Below are 16,726 nucleotides of genomic sequence, written 5' to 3' on the forward strand. Positions count from 1 at the left end.
AGGAGCAACTGGATGCGAGAAAGGCAGGACCAGAACAGACGTTAACGCTGCACAGCCTAAGAGCTCAGTATCACACACAAGGGGCTACCTTAAAAGAATTCCAAGTACCTTATTTTAATTTCTTGACATGGTAAAAGTTTACATACTTTCATTTGGCAAAGAGAGCCGAACAAATTAAAAGGAATCAATACAAAGAAACACAAGGGGAAGTGCTGCTCCCAGACAGCAGCTAGAACGCAGTTGGTTTGTTACTGAATATTTATTAGCGGGAAGACTAAGAGTTGACTTACTACAAACAACAACAGAAGAGTCTATAGCAAGGGCCAGCGGCCCTCCACACTCTGGGCAAATCCCTGGGAAACCAGCAAGAGACAACATGGCTCTTAGATGTGGAAGCAGAAGAAACGAAAACAAAGTAAAAAAAGAAGGGGAGAAAGTTCATTCCATTTGTCACTGTTGTTACAATGAGGTTAACACAACTATTAAGGCTACTGCACAATAAGAATATACAGGTGTAACAGCGAGACCCAGGAAACAGCGAGGTTCCTGAAACAAATGATTTAACGTTCCCTGAATAGGGGACTTAAGTAGAAATACTATAAATAAGAAAATTCTGGAGCCTGCAGCGTTATGGGCCCACTTGCCACACACAAAAACTGACGCAACACAACCAGTCATTTCCAAAGGGGTTTGTAATGGACCATGAAATGTTCCGGCAGCTTAGGGGAGTCAACGGGCACCCAAGCGTGCCCTTTGCAGGGGAAAGACTACAAGGTCTGCCACGGTACCAGGTGGGTATCGGCCACCCTCACCCCCAAGCCTCAGCTGTCGCAGCTGGCCTGCTCTGCCCGGGCAGCAGGGAGCACTGCCAGGAGACAGCAGGTCTCAGTCTGACCATGTGTGGAAACTATCAGGACTTTAGTATCGGACCTCCAGCCCCTCCCTTCTCTCAGCCTGGGCAAAAGCATCTCATGCTGAAGGGGCACTAGGACTTATGTGAAGTAACATTGGTGGTAGCCAAGAAAGTGGCTCTAGTCAAATCGCAAACAGGAGCACAAGTCACCTGAGCTCACGACCAGCCAGGACAGCAACCAGCCCTAGTTTTCAAGCACCACCTCACGCTCTGCACTGATCTAGCCACAACTGACAAGGCAGAGACAGACGGGGCAGGCTCTGCTGAGTCAGAAGAGAGCCAGAAAAGGAGTGCAGACCGCTCAGCAGCATTGGAGTGTGGCTGCTGCCACCAGCCCAGAAGGGGCAGGTTCCCCTGTCTTTGCAATGGATCAGTGCAGAGCACCGGCAGCAGAGGGGCCCAGCTACAACCAGCAGTGGAGAGTGAGCTTCTCTGCCACTGCACCACCACCTGGGCTTGCTCTCGTGCTGAAGACTGTCTGCCCCATTCCCAGAGACCCCAGTGAAGCCTCCAGCCAAGAGATGGGACAGGACAAGGGCTTGGTCTCTAATGTGGTTCCTACTCAGGTAGGAAGAAAGGCATGAAGGAATGTTCCTGCCTGGCTGGTGCTCTCACTCTGCAGTAGCCTCTAGGGCACCCCAAGGCAGCACAGCCTTCTTGTTACCAGTTACTACAGGGAGGGAGAGCTCCTGAGACCTGAACAAAACCAATCACAAAACTAGGTGAGAATTTCTTTAGAGTTTAACTAAGAATGCGATACTATTTCCAGCCAGTTTCCCATCTCGATAGTCACGTAACAAACCAAGGCAATGACGGTCTTTAGTTGACTGAACAGTTCTCAAGTTCAAACGTTGACACTTAATAGAGGGTCTCAGCATTGCTGCTCCGAGGCCTCTTTATCTTCTCAATGTTTTTAAGGATCATGTCATGCAAAGTGACCTGCAAAAAGGGAGAACAGGACTCAGACAAGCAGGGTGAAGTCATCCAGTGTTCAGCTTTCACAGTGAGCACTGGTTAAAACAGCAGCACAGCTCATCTTGGCACTACCCTCAACCCCTGCATGCAGTCACGCACCTAGTTAAGATAAGGGCTTCTTTCAGCCAGACTTTACAGAAGCCACTGCATGTAACACCACAGACAGACTTCTTCACAGACCCCAGGAATGGCTTACACTGCATGAAGAGTTTAGGATCACAGGTTCCCACAGAGGTGGAAGGAATATTTTGTGCTAGACTCCTGTGAACACTCAGTTGGAAACACCTGCACCTCTAGGAGGTGGTGGAGGGGCAACAATTGGCTCTTCTTGTTAGAGCCGGAGCGGGGACAAGAGGCTTCTTGCCAGGACTAGGCGTGCTCACAGGGAAAGGGGAGAGCAGCAGCAGAATCAAAAGGGCTCTCCACTGCTGTGCAAGGAGCCAGTGCGAGCTCCAGTTTTTCACTTACATATTGATTCCTCAGCTCTGAAATGATCAGGCGCAGACTAATGTACTCCTTCTCATCGATCTCTGTCACTGTGCGGCGGTAGTCCTCCTACAGAAAGCAGACGCATAGCTGAGTGGCCTGAGCTCAGCTGTGCCTCCCAAACACCAAGTGAAGATCCTACCTTTTACAAAGGAATCCCCCCTTCAGTTTGCTCTCCTCTAATGCAGATGTCCTGCATCCTTGTATGATCCCCCCTTTTCCTCCCCAGGACCCTCAACTCAAAAAGGACAGCAATGAAGCAGCCCAAAGAGTCCCAAAAAGCAGCAGCACGTAACATGTAAACCTCCACTTCCCTGTTTACTTACCACATGAGGGTACTTAGCTATTTTGGAAACCAACTTTGCTCTTGTGATATAATATCTGGTAGGAAAAGGGAGAGATCAAAGGTCAGATAAATAGCAGCAAGATTTTTTTTCAGGCCCAAGCTGCCCTAGAAAAGCTGGGGGACCTTCCCCAAGCACTTTACTTTTCCCAAGGGGATTCTGAAAAAGAGGTCTGTTCTTGCACACCTACCTAGAAATCTGGTCCAGGTAGGATGCTGCCTCACTCTCCACAGTTCGAAGCTCAGCAACTGTTTCCTCCTGCAGGGAAGACAAGGAAGCCATTAGCTTCATGAGACTGCAGCTGGCCTTCAGGGCTCTGAAAGCAACACATCTCAGCAGTGCCATGTCAATTTCAGGTTTAGGTTTTAAAACCTAAACCAACCCCATGACTGCAGCTGCTGGATACCATCACATGAAAGATTCAGAGGAACCCAAGAGATCCATGTCCCTGAAGCACAGCTCTCTCCTACAGCAGGGCACAAAGCCAGTGGTGCCTTACCTGAATAGAAACACCAAAGTTGTTTCCATCTTCTATCCTGGGGATGAGAAGCTGCACCCACATTTTGACCTGTGTTGGAGCAATCACAACACTGATCAATGCCAATATCTCCACAAAGACCTCTCTCAAACATTTTACCAAAAGTCCCCCAGGACCCTGCCTTTGCCACGCAGTTCATGATAAACTCCTGCAAGTCCTTCACGTTCATGCAACACTTCTGAGGAGATCATTTCCCACATGGCTGGCATGCCACACAAGCCAGCACAAGCACAGCTTCTCATGGGAAGCTCTCCTGACTGTGCCACAGAAGCTCGCAGCAGGGGTCTGTGACTGTGCAAAAGGAGAGTGAAGAAAAGCCTCAAGTAAGGAGCTGGTATAACAGACATAATCCTCCTTCAGGAGGTGAACTGCAGAGCTCCTTGAGGACTCGGAAAAACATTCTTTCCCTACACCTAACTCCTAGCCACTTTTAGACGCTGCAGTACGAATCCTGCCTTTCCTCATCTACAGAATACAGAGGGGCCTGCTCCTTCCACTCAGAGCAGCTTTGCCTCTCCAGGAGCAAAAGCATCCTACTGTCTCTACTTCCTCCAGCGCTCATACCCACCGTATTACACTTCTCAATAAGCAGCCTGATTTCTGGTTTCACTTTCTCAATAATGTCCACCAACTGCTGGTTGCTCTTCAGCATCCCATTGGGCATCACAAACACTTTGGTACCTAGCGGCAGAGGAGAAAAACACCTCGCATCAGCGACACGTAGGAACAGCTGCACCAGAGGATCAGACCGAAGGTCCACCTGAGCGTCTTATCTCCCGCAAAGGCTAGCAGTGGACACTGAGCCAGGCTATAGCTAACCTGTGGGGAAGGGGAAATTTGACATGGGATAACAGCAGTTACCACAAAGGAAGGAAGGAAAAGAGAAAACACGGAGCGGAGACGAGAGCTGAAGAACTCTAGGCTGCTGAGGCTGCGCACAACGGATTTTCCTGATGCACGTGTATGAGCTGTTTCTTTCTGCCTCAGCTTAATCCAAAGCCTGGTATCTTCCTCCAGACAAGGAGAGCTTTCAGCACAGAGCCATAGGGAGATCAGCTGCCTCTGTCAGCAGGCCAAGCTCAAGCCAGTACTACTTATGTCTATCAGAGTAGTCCTAATTATGCTTCTAAGAGCTGGAACCTGACTCCTCCACAACAGAACATCCATAGCTCAGGCTCTGAGAGGTTGTGGGGAGAGGCCTGCATGAGCAGCAGCTGCTGTCAGGACAGGGCAAGTGGGGTTCATGTGACTTCATATCCCTAAGGCACGGTGCACTGGTTCAGGGGGCAGGCAGCAACACAAGAGACTTGGGGACTCTTACCCTGAAAGGTCTCTTCGCGGTCTTCCAGCTTCCTCTTTTTCATATTTGGCTAAAATATACAAAATGTTTTACTCACAAACTAGTCGTAAGCTTTAACAGTGTTGCAAAGGAAATAAGGAAAACTTTAGAGCCTCTGCCACGCTCCTGGTTTCTAAGCACCCTTCTTTAAAAACAAAGGAGGACTGCAGAGCACAGCATTACCTCCAGCAGACTTCCCAGGCCTGAGAGACCAATTCCTAAAAGCCTTTGGGAGAGCCATAGCCTGTTATTAAATAAGAATATCCTACTCCAGCACAGAGCAAGCCATGCAGCTTTAATTAACAGAAGTAGGGATCAGCGCCAAGAGAGTAACCTTACCCCGTCCAGTCCATCATGGCTGTTCGTGAGAAGAATTGGGTCAGGCACTGGGAGGTTCATGTCCGAATGGATCTGAGTGAGATCATGAATATTCAGGATAGGCTCCTAGAAAATAAAGCAGATTTGTTATTTAATTATGAACTAACAAATTCTGTCACACCAAACACAATGAAAAGACAAAAGATTCAGACCTCCCTCTTATCCAACTATAAAATAAGGATGGATGAAAAAAAAGTCTAACAATAGGCCTGTGATGAGACCTCCCTCCACCCAAGAACAGTGTGCCAGCTCCAGACTGTGATCAAAGCTATCAACTGTCTGCAACGCTGGAGTCCCTGTGAGACTACAGCATCGTGAAGGACAGCCCGAAGTTGCCAAATACGTAAAAAAGATAAATGTGACAATCACACAAAGAAAACTGAAAAAGGAAGCACCCCCTTCTAGAGCTAACAGCACTCAAATGCACGCAAGCAACTGAGCCACTACTTTGTATCTTTGTAATGAGACAAAATACAGAAGAAAATACACAGGACGAGACCCGCCACATCACTTTCAACACGTGTCTTGAAAATGAAAGAGTATACAGAGAACAACATAACCTTACCTTAAGGAACCCATCGAGTTCTAACAGCTTCTTTGGGAAAAAGTTTGCCACCAGGTCTTCAGCCTGAGAAAGAAAGAAAGAACAGACGATGACGTGAAACAACGCCGCGAGGTTCCCACTAGCAGGCAAGAACACTGGGGAAATCAACTGTCCAAAGGCAGGAGACAGGAGAGAACAAAAGTTCTGCCTGCTGCCAACCGTCACACTAAGCCAAGGTGAGAAGATGTCAGGAGAGCCATGAGGCTACGTAACCTCACTCCAGTTGGTGACTGATGCCCCGAGCACTGCTAAGCTTCCAGGAGAGGCTCAAATTGCAATCGGGTCTGTGAGAAAGATACGGCCGAATGGCCTCTTTCCCGTCCTATGATGTTCTGGGCCAGCAGCAGAGGGATACTCACCTCGCTCGTGATCCGCTCCCTGAAGGAGTCAACCTGTGGAAGGCAAAAAGCAACAGTTCAGACTCACTCTCAAAAAGCAGGGCTCCGTACAAGCCAAGCGCTGCGCCCAGCAGCTGTGGAGTTCAGCTACGGCCTGAACGCAGGCTCTCTCCAGGAACAGCTCCCGTCCTCGGAGGAAACGCCTGAGGACTGGAAGAGCCTACAAACACCAAGCGGCAGCTGCCCGTCCGCCTCGCCTGCACGGGCCAGACTCGGAAGGACGATCCGGAAGCGCGAGGGAAGGCGCAGAGCGATGGCGGGGAACGGCGAGCCGAGCGGCTCCTGCCGGGCCGGCCGCGGCACGGGAAGGAAGAGCCACGGGGCCGCACACGCCCAGCCCGCGCCGGGGCCAGCAGCCACCCTTCGCCAGGGAACCGGCCGCCCGGGGGGCGGCCGCGGGGCAGCCCCGTCCCCGCCCTCCTGGCGCTCCTGCGGAGCCGCGGCGGCCGGGCCCGCGGGGGCGGCGGCGCCGGGGGGGGTAGGGGGGGGCAGAGCCCGTTGGTTGGACCGCGCGGGCGGGCGGGCCGCAGCTCGGCGGCCGCCGCCGCGACCAACGACCGGGGCGAAACGGCCGGGCGGCGCCCCGGGGCGGCCCCGAGCCCGCCCCGCCCCGAGGCCCGGGCCGGGCCAGCCCAGCCCGACGGGGCCGCGAGGCGACGGGCCGCCGAGGCGGCGGCGGCGGGGCAGGGCGGGCCGCGCGGAGGGCGCACCTTGAGCTTCACCTCCGGGTCCACCTTGAGCAGCGAGGCCATGGCGGCGGCGGGCGGGTCCGGGTCTCGCTCTGGAGCGGGGCCGCGCTGCCGCCTGCCCCACCACCGGCGTCGCCGCCACCGGAACTGACCTCACGCGGCGCGCCCGCCAATGCCGCGCGCGCCCCGCCGCCCGCGTGACCCTCCCGCCGCGCGCACGCGCCGCCGGGGTCCTGGCCGCTCACACGGCCGGGCGGGGCGGGGCGGAGAGAAAATGGCCGCCGCGGCCCCTACACCCCTGCCAGGACCGTGCCCTGCCGCTCGCGTCACATCCGTCGCGCGGCGATGGCGGAGCGGAGCCCGGCGGCGCGGCAGAGCTGAGCGGCGGCATGGAGGGGAGCCGGCCGCCCGCCTGCACCACGCAGGTCAGCTTCGTCTGCCAGCGCTGCAGCCAGCCGCTGAAGCTCGACACCTCCTTCAAGATCCTCGACCGCCTCACCATCCAGGAGCTCACCGGTACCGGTGGGGCGGGGGGGCGGGGGCCCGGCACCGGGGCGGGGGCCCAGGCCCGGGCCCGGGTGACGGCTCCTCTCCCGCAGCCCCGCTGCTGTCCGCCGCCCCTGCCCGGCCCGGGGACGCGCACGAAGAGGAGAGCACCCTGACGGAGGTACGGCGGGGCCGGGCGCGGCGGCGGGCCCCCCAGCACCCCCCTCCCCCCCCAGGCCCCGGCGCCGGTGACCGCGTCCCCTTGCCCCGCAGGAAGCCTTCGCCGAGAACCGGCAGGATGGCGTCTCCAGGAGGTTCATCCCGCCAGCCAGGTACGGCCGCCGCCACGCTCCCACTAGGCCGAGCCGGTGCTGAGGGGCTGCCCGGGGAAGGGCCCCCGCCGGCCCCGCGGGGCACTGCCGCTGCCGGCAGAGCGCTCGTCAGTGCTGCACTTCGCGACCCGTTTGCGTGACCCCCTTAGACCTTCCCCCAAGGGATCCCCCTCCGCGGGTGGCCGGGTGGCCGGCGCAGCGTGTAAACGTGCGATATTTGGGACACTGGTTATTAGCTGCGGGTTAACCCCAAGGGCTGTCCCCATAGAGCTCCTCTCAAACGCAGGCTCCCCCGCCCGTCTGCAAGTACATGTTGCGTGTTCTTCCTTTCCGACTCTTGAGCTAGTCTCAAATTGAAGTCTAGCGCTAGACCTGGCTCCCCGAGGCCCTCGGCACTCAACTCTCAATAAAATTCTTTCCAAGAATGATGTCAACAGAAAGTGCCAACAGTTTCACGCTGATCGGAGAGGCGTCAGATGGCGGCACGATGGAAAACCTCAGCCGGAGACTGAAGGCAAGTTTTACGTGAGCTGGTAAACTCACTAGATGCTCTCCAAGATTAAACTGCAAAGTTTCCCATAGCACTAGCCTCCCAGTATTTTTGTGGGTGAGTAGTTCAGTAAAGCTGGCTTATCTTAAATCAAGATTTGATCTGCAAAAAATACTGTGCTAATTGAAGAAGCACAAGCCTGTCTGTTGGAAACCAGCCGGCAGCTGCCCGTGGCTTCACCTGAGCTAATGGTGAACTCTTCCTGCAGGTCACTGGCGACCTCTTTGACATTATGTCTGGGCAGACAGATGTGGATCACCCTCTGTGTGAGGAATGCACAGACACTCTGCTAGACCAACTAGACACCCAGCTTAACATCACAGAGAACGAGTGCCAGAACTACAAGTGAGTGAGTGATGTGCAGGTGATCTGAGACCGAGTTGCTTTAGCTTGAAGCCTAGGGAAAGAATACAGCCTTGATCTGGCTTTCCATGATCAGTAAGAGACGTCCCTGAGTTCAGCGCTTGGGGTTTTCTTTGTCTGAATGAGATGAAAAACTTTGAGGGTCCTGTGGTACACAGCTTCGCCAGCTGAAGTCTGTGAGCCCATTGGAATGACTGATACCACCTGCCCGTAGCACCTGCGTGGCAGCGTTCCCGCGCAATCGAGGGCTTCACAGAGATGGTTACTGACAGGCAGCAACAGACCTTGGCTCACCATCTCGCTCCCCTGTTCTCCTGGGTGTGTTCCTGACTCACAGTGCAGGATCAACACGGAGGGCTCGGGATTAACGAGAGGTGCATGTGAGATCAGAGCCTCTGTTTGCATTTCTGCTCACGCCTGCAGGCTGTCGCGGAACCGGGGACTGTTGGCGGGGGGTTTCCCAGGATCCCAGTTTTGGTAATCCTGTCACTCTCCTTTAGGAGATGTCTGGAGATACTGGAACAAATGAATGAGGACGATAAGGAGAAACTGCAAACAGAACTGAAAGAACTTGCACTGGAGGAAGAGCAACTGATTCAGGAGCTAGAGGATGTTGAGAAGAACCGCAAGATTGTGGCTGAAGACTTCGAGAGAGTCAGAGCAGAGGCAGAGCGGCTGGAGCAGGAAGAAGCTCAGTGAGTGAACTACAACTGCAGGTTATGCCCGGGTTTTTAGGTAACAGATAAATGAGATTATAATGTGGAGAAACCTGTAAATAATGCCCAAATATGAGTGGCTTGTTCTTTGCAAAATTGAAGTTGGCTAGACCAAAGAAACCTCGTATAACGTGTGAGCAATCACTTCTCTGTAAAAGGCTGCACTTAGCAGTTCTCGACTTGCTTTTATTAAAAGGTATCAGAAAGAATACTGTGAATTCAAGAGGCAACAATTGGAGCTAGATGATGAGCTGAAAAGTGTGGACAACCAAATGCGCTATGCCCAGATGCAGTTGGATAAATTAAAGAAAACCAACGTGTTCAATGCAACCTTTCACATCTGGTAATGTAGACGCTGGAATGTTGCGTTAGTTTGCTAAGAATCTGCAACGTAGGGCTGTTAAAGTAATACTGCGTTTGAGAGGAAAGGTGCTAGTCAAGTTATAGTTAGCCCACAACAAAGCAACTGGTCACGGCTTCCAACAGCATCAGATGAGATAGGTTTGTGACGCCGTGCAGATGTCAGAATAGACTGTGAAATGGCTCTTCCACTAACCCTGTTAACAAACTGGGACCTACTCTGCTAGCCAATGGTAATGCTCTAATGTCAGGCGTTACAGAACAGGTAGCTCAGGGGGTTTGGGTGTTTGGTTGGGGATTTTTGTTGTGGGTTTTTTTTGGTTTTTTTTTTAATTAACTCTGTCATAAGAAGAGAACAAGTGGTTGGTATTTATATACGCTTTTTAACTAGAGCCCCCAAACCCTCCTTTTGCTTGGTTAGCAGTGTGCATTCTGTAACTGTTAGGTTTGCATGCTAGAAGCTGTTCCTGCCCCACTGTGCTTATTTATAATTCCTCTTATCACAGGCACAGTGGTCAGTTTGGCACGATAAATAACTTCAGACTTGGCCGTCTCCCCAGTGTTCCTGTAGAATGGAATGAGATCAATGCTGCCTGGGGGCAGACTGTGCTGTTGCTACATGCCCTTGCTAACAAAATGGGCCTGAAGTTTCAAAGGTATATGCAATATAATACACGTTTCATTTATGGCTCAGATAAAGGCAGTTAGACTCACCTGCCTGTGAATCGTATCTCCTTTCAGATACCGTCTTGTACCATATGGCAACCACTCGTATTTAGAGTCCCTCACAGACAAATCAAAGGTAAGAGATCCTACCCAAATTGGAGGACACTGACCTTGAATGCCACAGTGCCCTGGTCACGCTGGGGGATGCAGAAGACAAGCTCAGCTTTTTATGAATTTATGGTACAGGAGAGCTAGCTGCCCTGACTTCTCCAACATAATAATCTCACTCCATATCCTATATCAAGCCACTCGTTCTGCTGTCCAGTAGCATTAAAACCAACAGGACTCTTGAACTCTACACTGCAGCTGGCCAGAGGAAGATAGCATGATTTGGGATGATTGTTGGTGATTAGGAACCCAAGCCTGCATGCGGTAGGCACTTACCACAACACAAGTCACACTTATGTGCCACAAACCGTTTCTAAGCATCCTGTGACAAAGTAAAGCCTCGCACAACACTGAAGAGCTGCAGTGACCATATTTAAAATGGAGTGCCTGGGGTGCCTGAAATGAATCTCTTTTCCAGGAGCTCCCCTTGTACTGTTCTGGAGGCCTAAGGTTCTTCTGGGACAATAAGTTTGATCATGCAATGGTGGCTTTCCTGGACTGTGTGCAGCAGTTTAAAGAGGAAGTGGAAAAAGGCGAAACTCGGTTTTGCTTGCCGTATAGGTGAGTGTTGCTATGTAACATGTCAAATTAACACCTCATACTGTCCCGAACAGTGCTAACTGACCTCTGAACCAGTCTACAGCACTGCTTGCTGTTTCAGTCCTGTCTTTCTGGAATCATCCCATGTTCTTTATAATATGCAGGATTACCACATTTGCTCTTAGTTTAACTGAAATCTAAAACAAGTTCCTCAGGTGAAGACCTGAGGCTTGCTAGATTTCCTTTAAAAACAAAGTATTCTTACACAGAATAATATGAATGTCAGATTTCAATTTTAGTACTTGACATCATACTGAGATTAAACGCTTGCAATAGTAATGCACTAATAAAACTTTGTGTGTGATACAGGATGGACGTGGAGAAAGGAAAGATTGAAGATACAGGTGGCAGTGGTGGATCTTACTCTATTAAAACACAATTTAACTCTGAGGAGCAATGGACAAAAGCACTAAAATTCATGTTAACTAACCTGAAGTGGGGTCTTGCCTGGGTCTCATCCCAATTCTATAACAAGTAACCATGTAAAGAACTTGTCGTGGCAGCTGTAGAGTGTCTGCATTTCATTGGAGAAAGTCAAATTAAGATGTCTCTTAATATTAACCAGTACAAAATGTTTACAATACCAAAAATCCACAGGACACTTTATTTAGAATACCATTATTACAAGTAGTATATAGAAAAGCAATATGTAAAGTTATATCATTGAGCTGAACAGAATAAAAAAAATTAGCTATTAAATAGATGCTAAACTGGTACTTTTGGGGTTTGTAGATACGCATATAAGTTACTGTTGAACTTCAAAACACCCGTGAGTTTGATACAACTCTGTTACAGCTTAACACACAGGTTAGAAAAACAAAATGTTACAAACACAGAGAATAACAAGGAAGAACTCACTGAAGCTCTGCTTGGTCATTAAAGAGTAACTACAGTTTGAAATAAAGTATTTTCTAAGTCATATCAGCACTTCTGTGTGTCACTAACTTAAGGTTTGATCCTGTTTAGAATACTCTTAGCTATGATGGTATTAACTACTTTTAATACTTCCTGCAGCCTGTTCTTGCAGAGAGGTGCACTGAATAAATAATAAAACACTATTCTACACAAAGAGTGCTTTCATCTAGCATATGCCAGGCACAGCATAAACAGCCCCAGGCACTTACAGGGACGCACTGAACAGGCACCTGCTGTCACAACAACTGCATTGCTTTCAAAACTGGTGGGATTCTGTCCTTTTCACAGCACTGGTCAACTAGCTGGCTGTCATAAGGTAAGAGCAAACAGGCTCTGAGCCCTGGCAAAGGCGGAACACAGTAACAAGCAGCCTGGCTGCAGCAGGCTGCCTGACAGTAATTTCTTAAAAAGCAGTAAGCAGAGAAAGAAAGTACAGCCCTGTTTGTAATGACTGAGCATGCGAGCTGCTTCTAGCCAAACTGATTACCAAGCAGAATACCATGCACGTTAACGCCTTTTTAAAACATGACACTTCTTTGAATAAAGAGATAACTCTAAGGAAACTTCTATTCATAACTTAGAAGATGTAGCCCTTACAATAATTTTTTTGGTGCTGAAAGAGGTATTTCTAAGTGCTGCTTTCCTCCTATGTGCCTCCCATCACAGCACTAGTGCATTGCCTGAAAGGACGAGCTTTTCTAGTTAACACGTAACATACAAAATGTTACAGAACACCTGGTGTTCCAAACCGAAAGTAAACCCAAATTATGTTGGGTTCCCTGTGCAGTATTGCAGAAGATGGACTATTACCAGCAGCGTAACAGTTTGCTACTGATATGCTAGCGACTGGCCGTAGGAGATGATAGTTCTATTTAAGAGGCATAATTCTGTTCTCTGGAGCTTTTGTTCCACAGTTCCTATAGCGCTGCTTTGGAGTGGTACTGCCAATGATGTGTTTCAGTACTGCGTAAGAAAATTCTAAGATACTTTGTGAAGTAATACCAGTGATACAGTTTAAATGCTCCACAACCTTGAAAAAAAAAACCAACAACAACTTACTTACAGTGCCTTAAGAGACATTAGTTTGCAGACATACTTCTTCATCCTCCAAATCTAATGAGAATAATAGTGCTCCATGGGTGCACTTCAACAAAAGTTGAAGCCTCTCAGCATGTTTTTTTATTTGGTTGTTTTTTTGTTTACTTGCTTTGCGGTGGTTTTTTTTCCTGTTTTGTTCTTTTTTTTTTTTTTAATTTAATTGCTTCTACTAAAGAAGTAAAATGAAGAAGCTACTATCTGTAATAGGTTATTTGTTACAGTATTCAGTAGCAGTTTGGGCAAAAAGTTGTCCCATGGGATTGCTTCTCCAGCTGTCAACGAAACGATGTCTGTGGGGATTTGTTCTGGCTATAAAGAAGCTGAAGCGTGAGGATACGCTCACACTAGTGCAAGCACAAGCCTTCCTGCGGAATTGCCCATGTACCCTCGTAACGCTTTTACAAAAGTACACACGCTTCCTGCTAAAAAACCTGAAATGTGTCACCTCCCTTGTGCTATTCCCAGTAGAGTCCACCTGTCTTCCTGCTGTGCTTAAACATATAAACAACCTTCACGTTTTTTTCATGTAGAGCCAATGTGTTTAGAAGTGACTGTACCTGCTTCCAATGCCCAGGGTTTAGTATGAACACGCTTGTGCTGATGATTCCAACAGCCAAGAGCATGAAATCTTCCTTTACTGTCAAAAACTTTGCTCTGCAGAATTAAAAGCATCTTCTGGTGTAAAATGATGCTAGCATTAAGTTCAAAAGCACCTACTTCTGTAATTGCTGTACAGCCTACAGACGTGTTAGCTTATTCGGCCTTTCAGTCCAAATAAAGCCTGATACTTTTAACTTTAATTGGCAGTGCTAAAGCACTATGATTTCTACTAAAGATTTCTACGATTAAGTTAAACACTTTCCTAGCTTGCCCCTAAAGCAAATGTGGTGAAGCATGTTGCTTTGAACTGGTATATTAAGCTCAATAAAGCTGAAAGCCCCCCAAATTAAAATTTTTTCAAACATGCCCAAAAAATGGCATAATTGGAATTATGCTACTATTTCTTAGGGTTTTTTAGGGTTTTAATTTCAAATAGTTATTTTAAGCAATAGTCACACAAGCTACTTACACCTGCAGTTTGCTCGGTGTTGAATTTTCAATGGCAATCTTCAACAAAGTGTCATAGATGGTATCTCTTGTAAGATAGGAGAAGTCTAGTAGTTGCATACACATCTGATGTAATGGTTTTGCAGGAAGCAGGCAGCCGTTGTGTCCTAGCACAGAGATCATACATAATCAGCCATGCATTTTGAGTCATTAAACTGAATTAGAAAGAAGTGCTAGTTACTGTTAAGTGAGGGATGAAGATTTCTGGTGACAACTGCCCTTTGTTTCTGAATGCCACAGGCCTTTTCATGCCATAGGCTTTCTCAATCTCAGTATAATTTCACTCATTCTGAAATTGAGGTTGTCAGACCTGGGCCAAAAAAATGGCAAGTCATTGGACAAAATGTGGCCTTACACTAGGTTTTGGGGGCTTTACACTCTTAATCTTTTACTGAATGAGTCACGACTGGCTGTCCAACAACATTCATCAGATTCTACTAAGGACAATGTTCTCATCCAAAAAGTAAAGTCCTGGACAATCTGAAATGTTTCACTTGCCATCACAGTATGCAAAAATCTGTAGTATGAGACATTTTGGTTCAGATCAGTAATAGCTCTATTATGCTTTTAAAAAAATTCTTTCCCATTCTGTCCTATTAATACTTTTACCTAAAACCTCTAAAAGCAATTCCACGTAAGCCAAAGGAGTTGACATGTTGATCTGGAAGTGCAGAGTTTTTAAAACAGCAAGCTCCGACTCAAGCAATTCCTGTTTAGTGTATGAGTATTTTAAGGATTGCAGGAATTTTAAAGCTGTGTCACTGTTAACTATCTGAAGAGGAAAAAAAAAAAGACAAGTTATTTTCTAGGCAAGAAGGCACTTGCTAAGAACAAAGGACTTTCTTGTTTTACTCCTCCCACTGAATTTAAGCATAAGCCACCGCAGTGGTGATGCTGCCCACTAACCCAGTTCTCTAACTTGTCTTTTAAGCTGGCACGAGAAATACAGCTCGGACCTTCTTTCCTGCAGGTTTCCTCTACTCCACAAACCTTCCCCAGAGAGGGGTGAACCCTCTGTAGCCATACAATTTTTGACAACCACAGACGGAGTTTTCCCACTACCTGTACTTTTTTCCCCTAGTACTGGGAACATTTCCTGACAAATTGTTATTTGATGAGTGACAGCTAACGTGCCCTAAATGGAAGGGATTTAGGTCTCCAATATCCTTTGCATTTCATTATCGCTATTGTCTTTCAAAGAGGAAATCTATTTTTTAAGAGAAATTAATATACTACATAATTTACTACACTGCTAAAAAATCATATAAGAAAAGGTTTAGCTGGCTTACATTATAGTGTAAGGAAAGTTTGCTTGCAAGCTGGATGCATGACACAAGTCGCAGGACAAACGTGTCGTATATCTGATCTTTCAGAGAGCTCCAGCTGCTCCCTTGTCCTTGTTCACGACTTTTAACGTTCTCTCTGGAGGACTTACAGATGTGTTCTACTTGCTTGATCATAAACCTACAAAACCCACAATTGCTCAGAAAACAGTTCTCTGCTGCTAAGAAAATCAGTTCTGCATGTACTCAGAATATACGGATAGCTATTAATTTGAACTAAATGAGTAAAGAGCCAAAGCTCTAGACATGCAAAAAACATTATGCACGGTTTGAACGAGTGGTATGGAACACGCACAGCGTAACCACGTGAGAGAAATGAGAAATGCACCAAGCATTCGGGACATTTATTACCTTTCAAGTAACTCCACCGCTTGGTACGTTGCTGATTGGTCCAAGTGCCATTTTTCAGACAAAAGGAATATAAATTCTGCAAAAAAGCGCAACAGTCGTTCATTTCAGTCAACTGAAGCTAATCAGACAGCTATTAACCACCTCAAGAGTTAGCTGTAGTTGAGGAAAGGAGCCTCACCCACGACCTGGGTCTCTTTGAAGCATCCGGCCCGATCCGACAGTTTGCTCAGGTACTGTTCGTTTTCCGTGGCCAAATGGATCAACGTATCCTCGATAACCTCAGGAGCAACCTCGCCGAAGACGGGGCCTGGGTCACGGCACCGGGATGCCACTTGCGCCTGGGACCCCATCCAGCAGTTCAGCTCAGGAGCCTTAAGGACAACAATTAACTTCGGCGGCACCCCAGTGCTTCGTCACCGCCGGCGGGGAGGGGCCCCGGGGCCCAAGAGGCGCAGCCGGGCAGCCGTGGCCCCTCGGCGGTGAGGCCGCTCCCGGGACGGGGCCGCCACGGCCCCACCTTGGCGCCTTCCTGGTCACGGGGCCCCGGCCGGCCAATCAGAGTGCGCCTCCGCCGCGCGCCGGGCCTCACAGCCAACCGCTCGACGCCCCGCTCCCGCCGCCGCCGCTGCGCTAGCGAGCCTGCGTTGCCCGCGCCCTTCCGATTGGATGCGCCCTCCCGCCCCGCCCCTTTTCCGGATGTGACGTCGCCGCGCCGTGCGGAAGCGGCGGAGGGGAAGATGGCGGCGCCGGGGGAGCCGGGCGGGGAGGCGGCGTTCGCGCGGCGCATCGACCCGGTGCGGGAGCCGGGGCTCAGCCCCGAGCAGCGTCTTTTCATGGCGCAGGTGGAGCGCGCCCAGCGCCAGCGGGCTCTGCAGCGGCGGCTCCGCAGCCGCAACGCGCTGCTGGCGCTCGGCATCGGCGCGGTGACGTTTGGCATCTGTATCCTCCGGGACTGGGGCGGGGCCGGGGGGGGCCGCGCCGGGGCTGCGCCCGCTCTTTTCCTTAAC

The 16,726-nt window shown here is 49.5% G+C and overlaps 3 protein-coding genes across 6 annotated transcripts; 1 reads left to right on the plus strand and 2 right to left on the minus strand.

Annotated features, from left to right (window-relative positions):
• Positions 1-98: 98 nt before the first annotated feature.
• On the minus strand, positions 99-6,840 carry PSME3 (proteasome activator subunit 3). The gene is made up of 11 exons (XM_069786261.1): positions 6,686-6,840; positions 5,937-5,969; positions 5,539-5,601; positions 4,935-5,039; positions 4,578-4,626; positions 3,825-3,937; positions 3,218-3,286; positions 2,909-2,976; positions 2,701-2,755; positions 2,357-2,443; positions 99-1,852 (listed from the first exon to the last, which is right to left on the minus strand). The coding sequence occupies exons 1-11, from the start codon at positions 6,725-6,727 to the stop codon at positions 1,772-1,774; spliced, it is 765 nt and encodes a 254-aa protein (XP_069642362.1). The 5' UTR covers positions 6,728-6,840; the 3' UTR covers positions 99-1,771.
• Positions 6,841-6,937: 97 nt separating this feature from the next.
• BECN1 (beclin 1) lies at positions 6,938-11,824 on the plus strand. 2 transcript variants are annotated; one of them, XM_069786256.1, is made up of 11 exons: positions 6,948-7,180; positions 7,264-7,331; positions 7,424-7,482; positions 7,906-7,996; positions 8,241-8,377; positions 8,896-9,090; positions 9,308-9,454; positions 9,978-10,127; positions 10,213-10,273; positions 10,724-10,866; positions 11,215-11,824. In XM_069786256.1, the coding sequence occupies exons 1-11, from the start codon at positions 7,054-7,056 to the stop codon at positions 11,381-11,383; spliced, it is 1,347 nt and encodes a 448-aa protein (XP_069642357.1). In that variant the 5' UTR covers positions 6,948-7,053; the 3' UTR covers positions 11,384-11,824. The 2 variants fall into 2 exon arrangements, with proteins under 2 accessions (XP_069642358.1, XP_069642357.1); XM_069786257.1 differs by lacking the exon at positions 9,308-9,454 and having other exon boundaries at positions 6,938-7,180.
• Positions 11,825-12,373: 549 nt separating this feature from the next.
• CNTD1 (cyclin N-terminal domain containing 1) lies at positions 12,374-16,574 on the minus strand. 3 transcript variants are annotated; one of them, XM_069786258.1, is made up of 8 exons: positions 16,237-16,574; positions 15,898-16,090; positions 15,720-15,795; positions 15,315-15,489; positions 14,635-14,797; positions 13,988-14,132; positions 13,476-13,572; positions 12,374-12,850 (listed from the first exon to the last, which is right to left on the minus strand). In XM_069786258.1, exons 1-8 carry the CDS (start codon positions 16,552-16,554, stop codon positions 12,689-12,691), a joined length of 1,329 nt encoding a protein of 442 aa, XP_069642359.1. In that variant the 5' UTR covers positions 16,555-16,574; the 3' UTR covers positions 12,374-12,688. The 3 variants fall into 3 exon arrangements, with proteins under 3 accessions (XP_069642359.1, XP_069642361.1, XP_069642360.1); XM_069786260.1 differs by lacking the exon at positions 16,237-16,574 and having other exon boundaries at positions 15,905-16,053; XM_069786259.1 differs by lacking the exon at positions 13,476-13,572 and having other exon boundaries at positions 12,697-12,850.
• Positions 16,575-16,726: the final 152 nt, after the last annotated feature.

This window comes from Haliaeetus albicilla, chromosome 7, assembly GCF_947461875.1.
Source record: "Haliaeetus albicilla chromosome 7, bHalAlb1.1, whole genome shotgun sequence".
Lineage (NCBI taxonomy): Eukaryota > Metazoa > Chordata > Aves > Accipitriformes > Accipitridae > Haliaeetus > Haliaeetus albicilla.

Excerpts from the sequence above, each read along its gene's own strand:
- BECN1 (XM_069786256.1), top strand. The coding sequence starts at position 7,054 with ATGGAGGGGAGCCGGCCGCCCGCCTGCACCACGCAGGTCAGCTTCGTC. Across the intron at positions 7,997-8,240 it reads ACCTCAGCCGGAGACTGAAG|GTCACTGGCGACCTCTTTGA; the intron begins GCAAGTTTTACG and ends CTCTTCCTGCAG. Across the intron at positions 10,274-10,723 it reads CCCTCACAGACAAATCAAAG|GAGCTCCCCTTGTACTGTTC; the intron begins GTAAGAGATCCT and ends TCTCTTTTCCAG.
- PSME3 (XM_069786261.1), bottom strand. The coding sequence starts at position 6,727 with ATGGCCTCGCTGCTCAAGGTGGACCCGGAGGTGAAGCTCAAG. Across the intron at positions 5,040-5,538 it reads AACTCGATGGGTTCCTTAAG|GAGCCTATCCTGAATATTCA; the intron begins GTAAGGTTATGT and ends TTTATTTTCTAG. Across the intron at positions 2,977-3,217 it reads ACTTTGGTGTTTCTATTCAG|GAGGAAACAGTTGCTGAGCT; the intron begins GTAAGGCACCAC and ends TCTTCCCTGCAG.
- CNTD1 (XM_069786258.1), bottom strand. The coding sequence starts at position 16,554 with ATGAAAAGACGCTGCTCGGGGCTGAGCCCCGGCTCCCGCACCGGGTCG. Across the intron at positions 15,796-15,897 it reads CAAAGAGACCCAGGTCGTGG|AATTTATATTCCTTTTGTCT; the intron begins GTGAGGCTCCTT and ends GCTTTTTTGCAG. Across the intron at positions 13,573-13,987 it reads ACACCGAGCAAACTGCAGGT|AGCAAAGTTTTTGACAGTAA; the intron begins GTAAGTAGCTTG and ends TTAATTCTGCAG.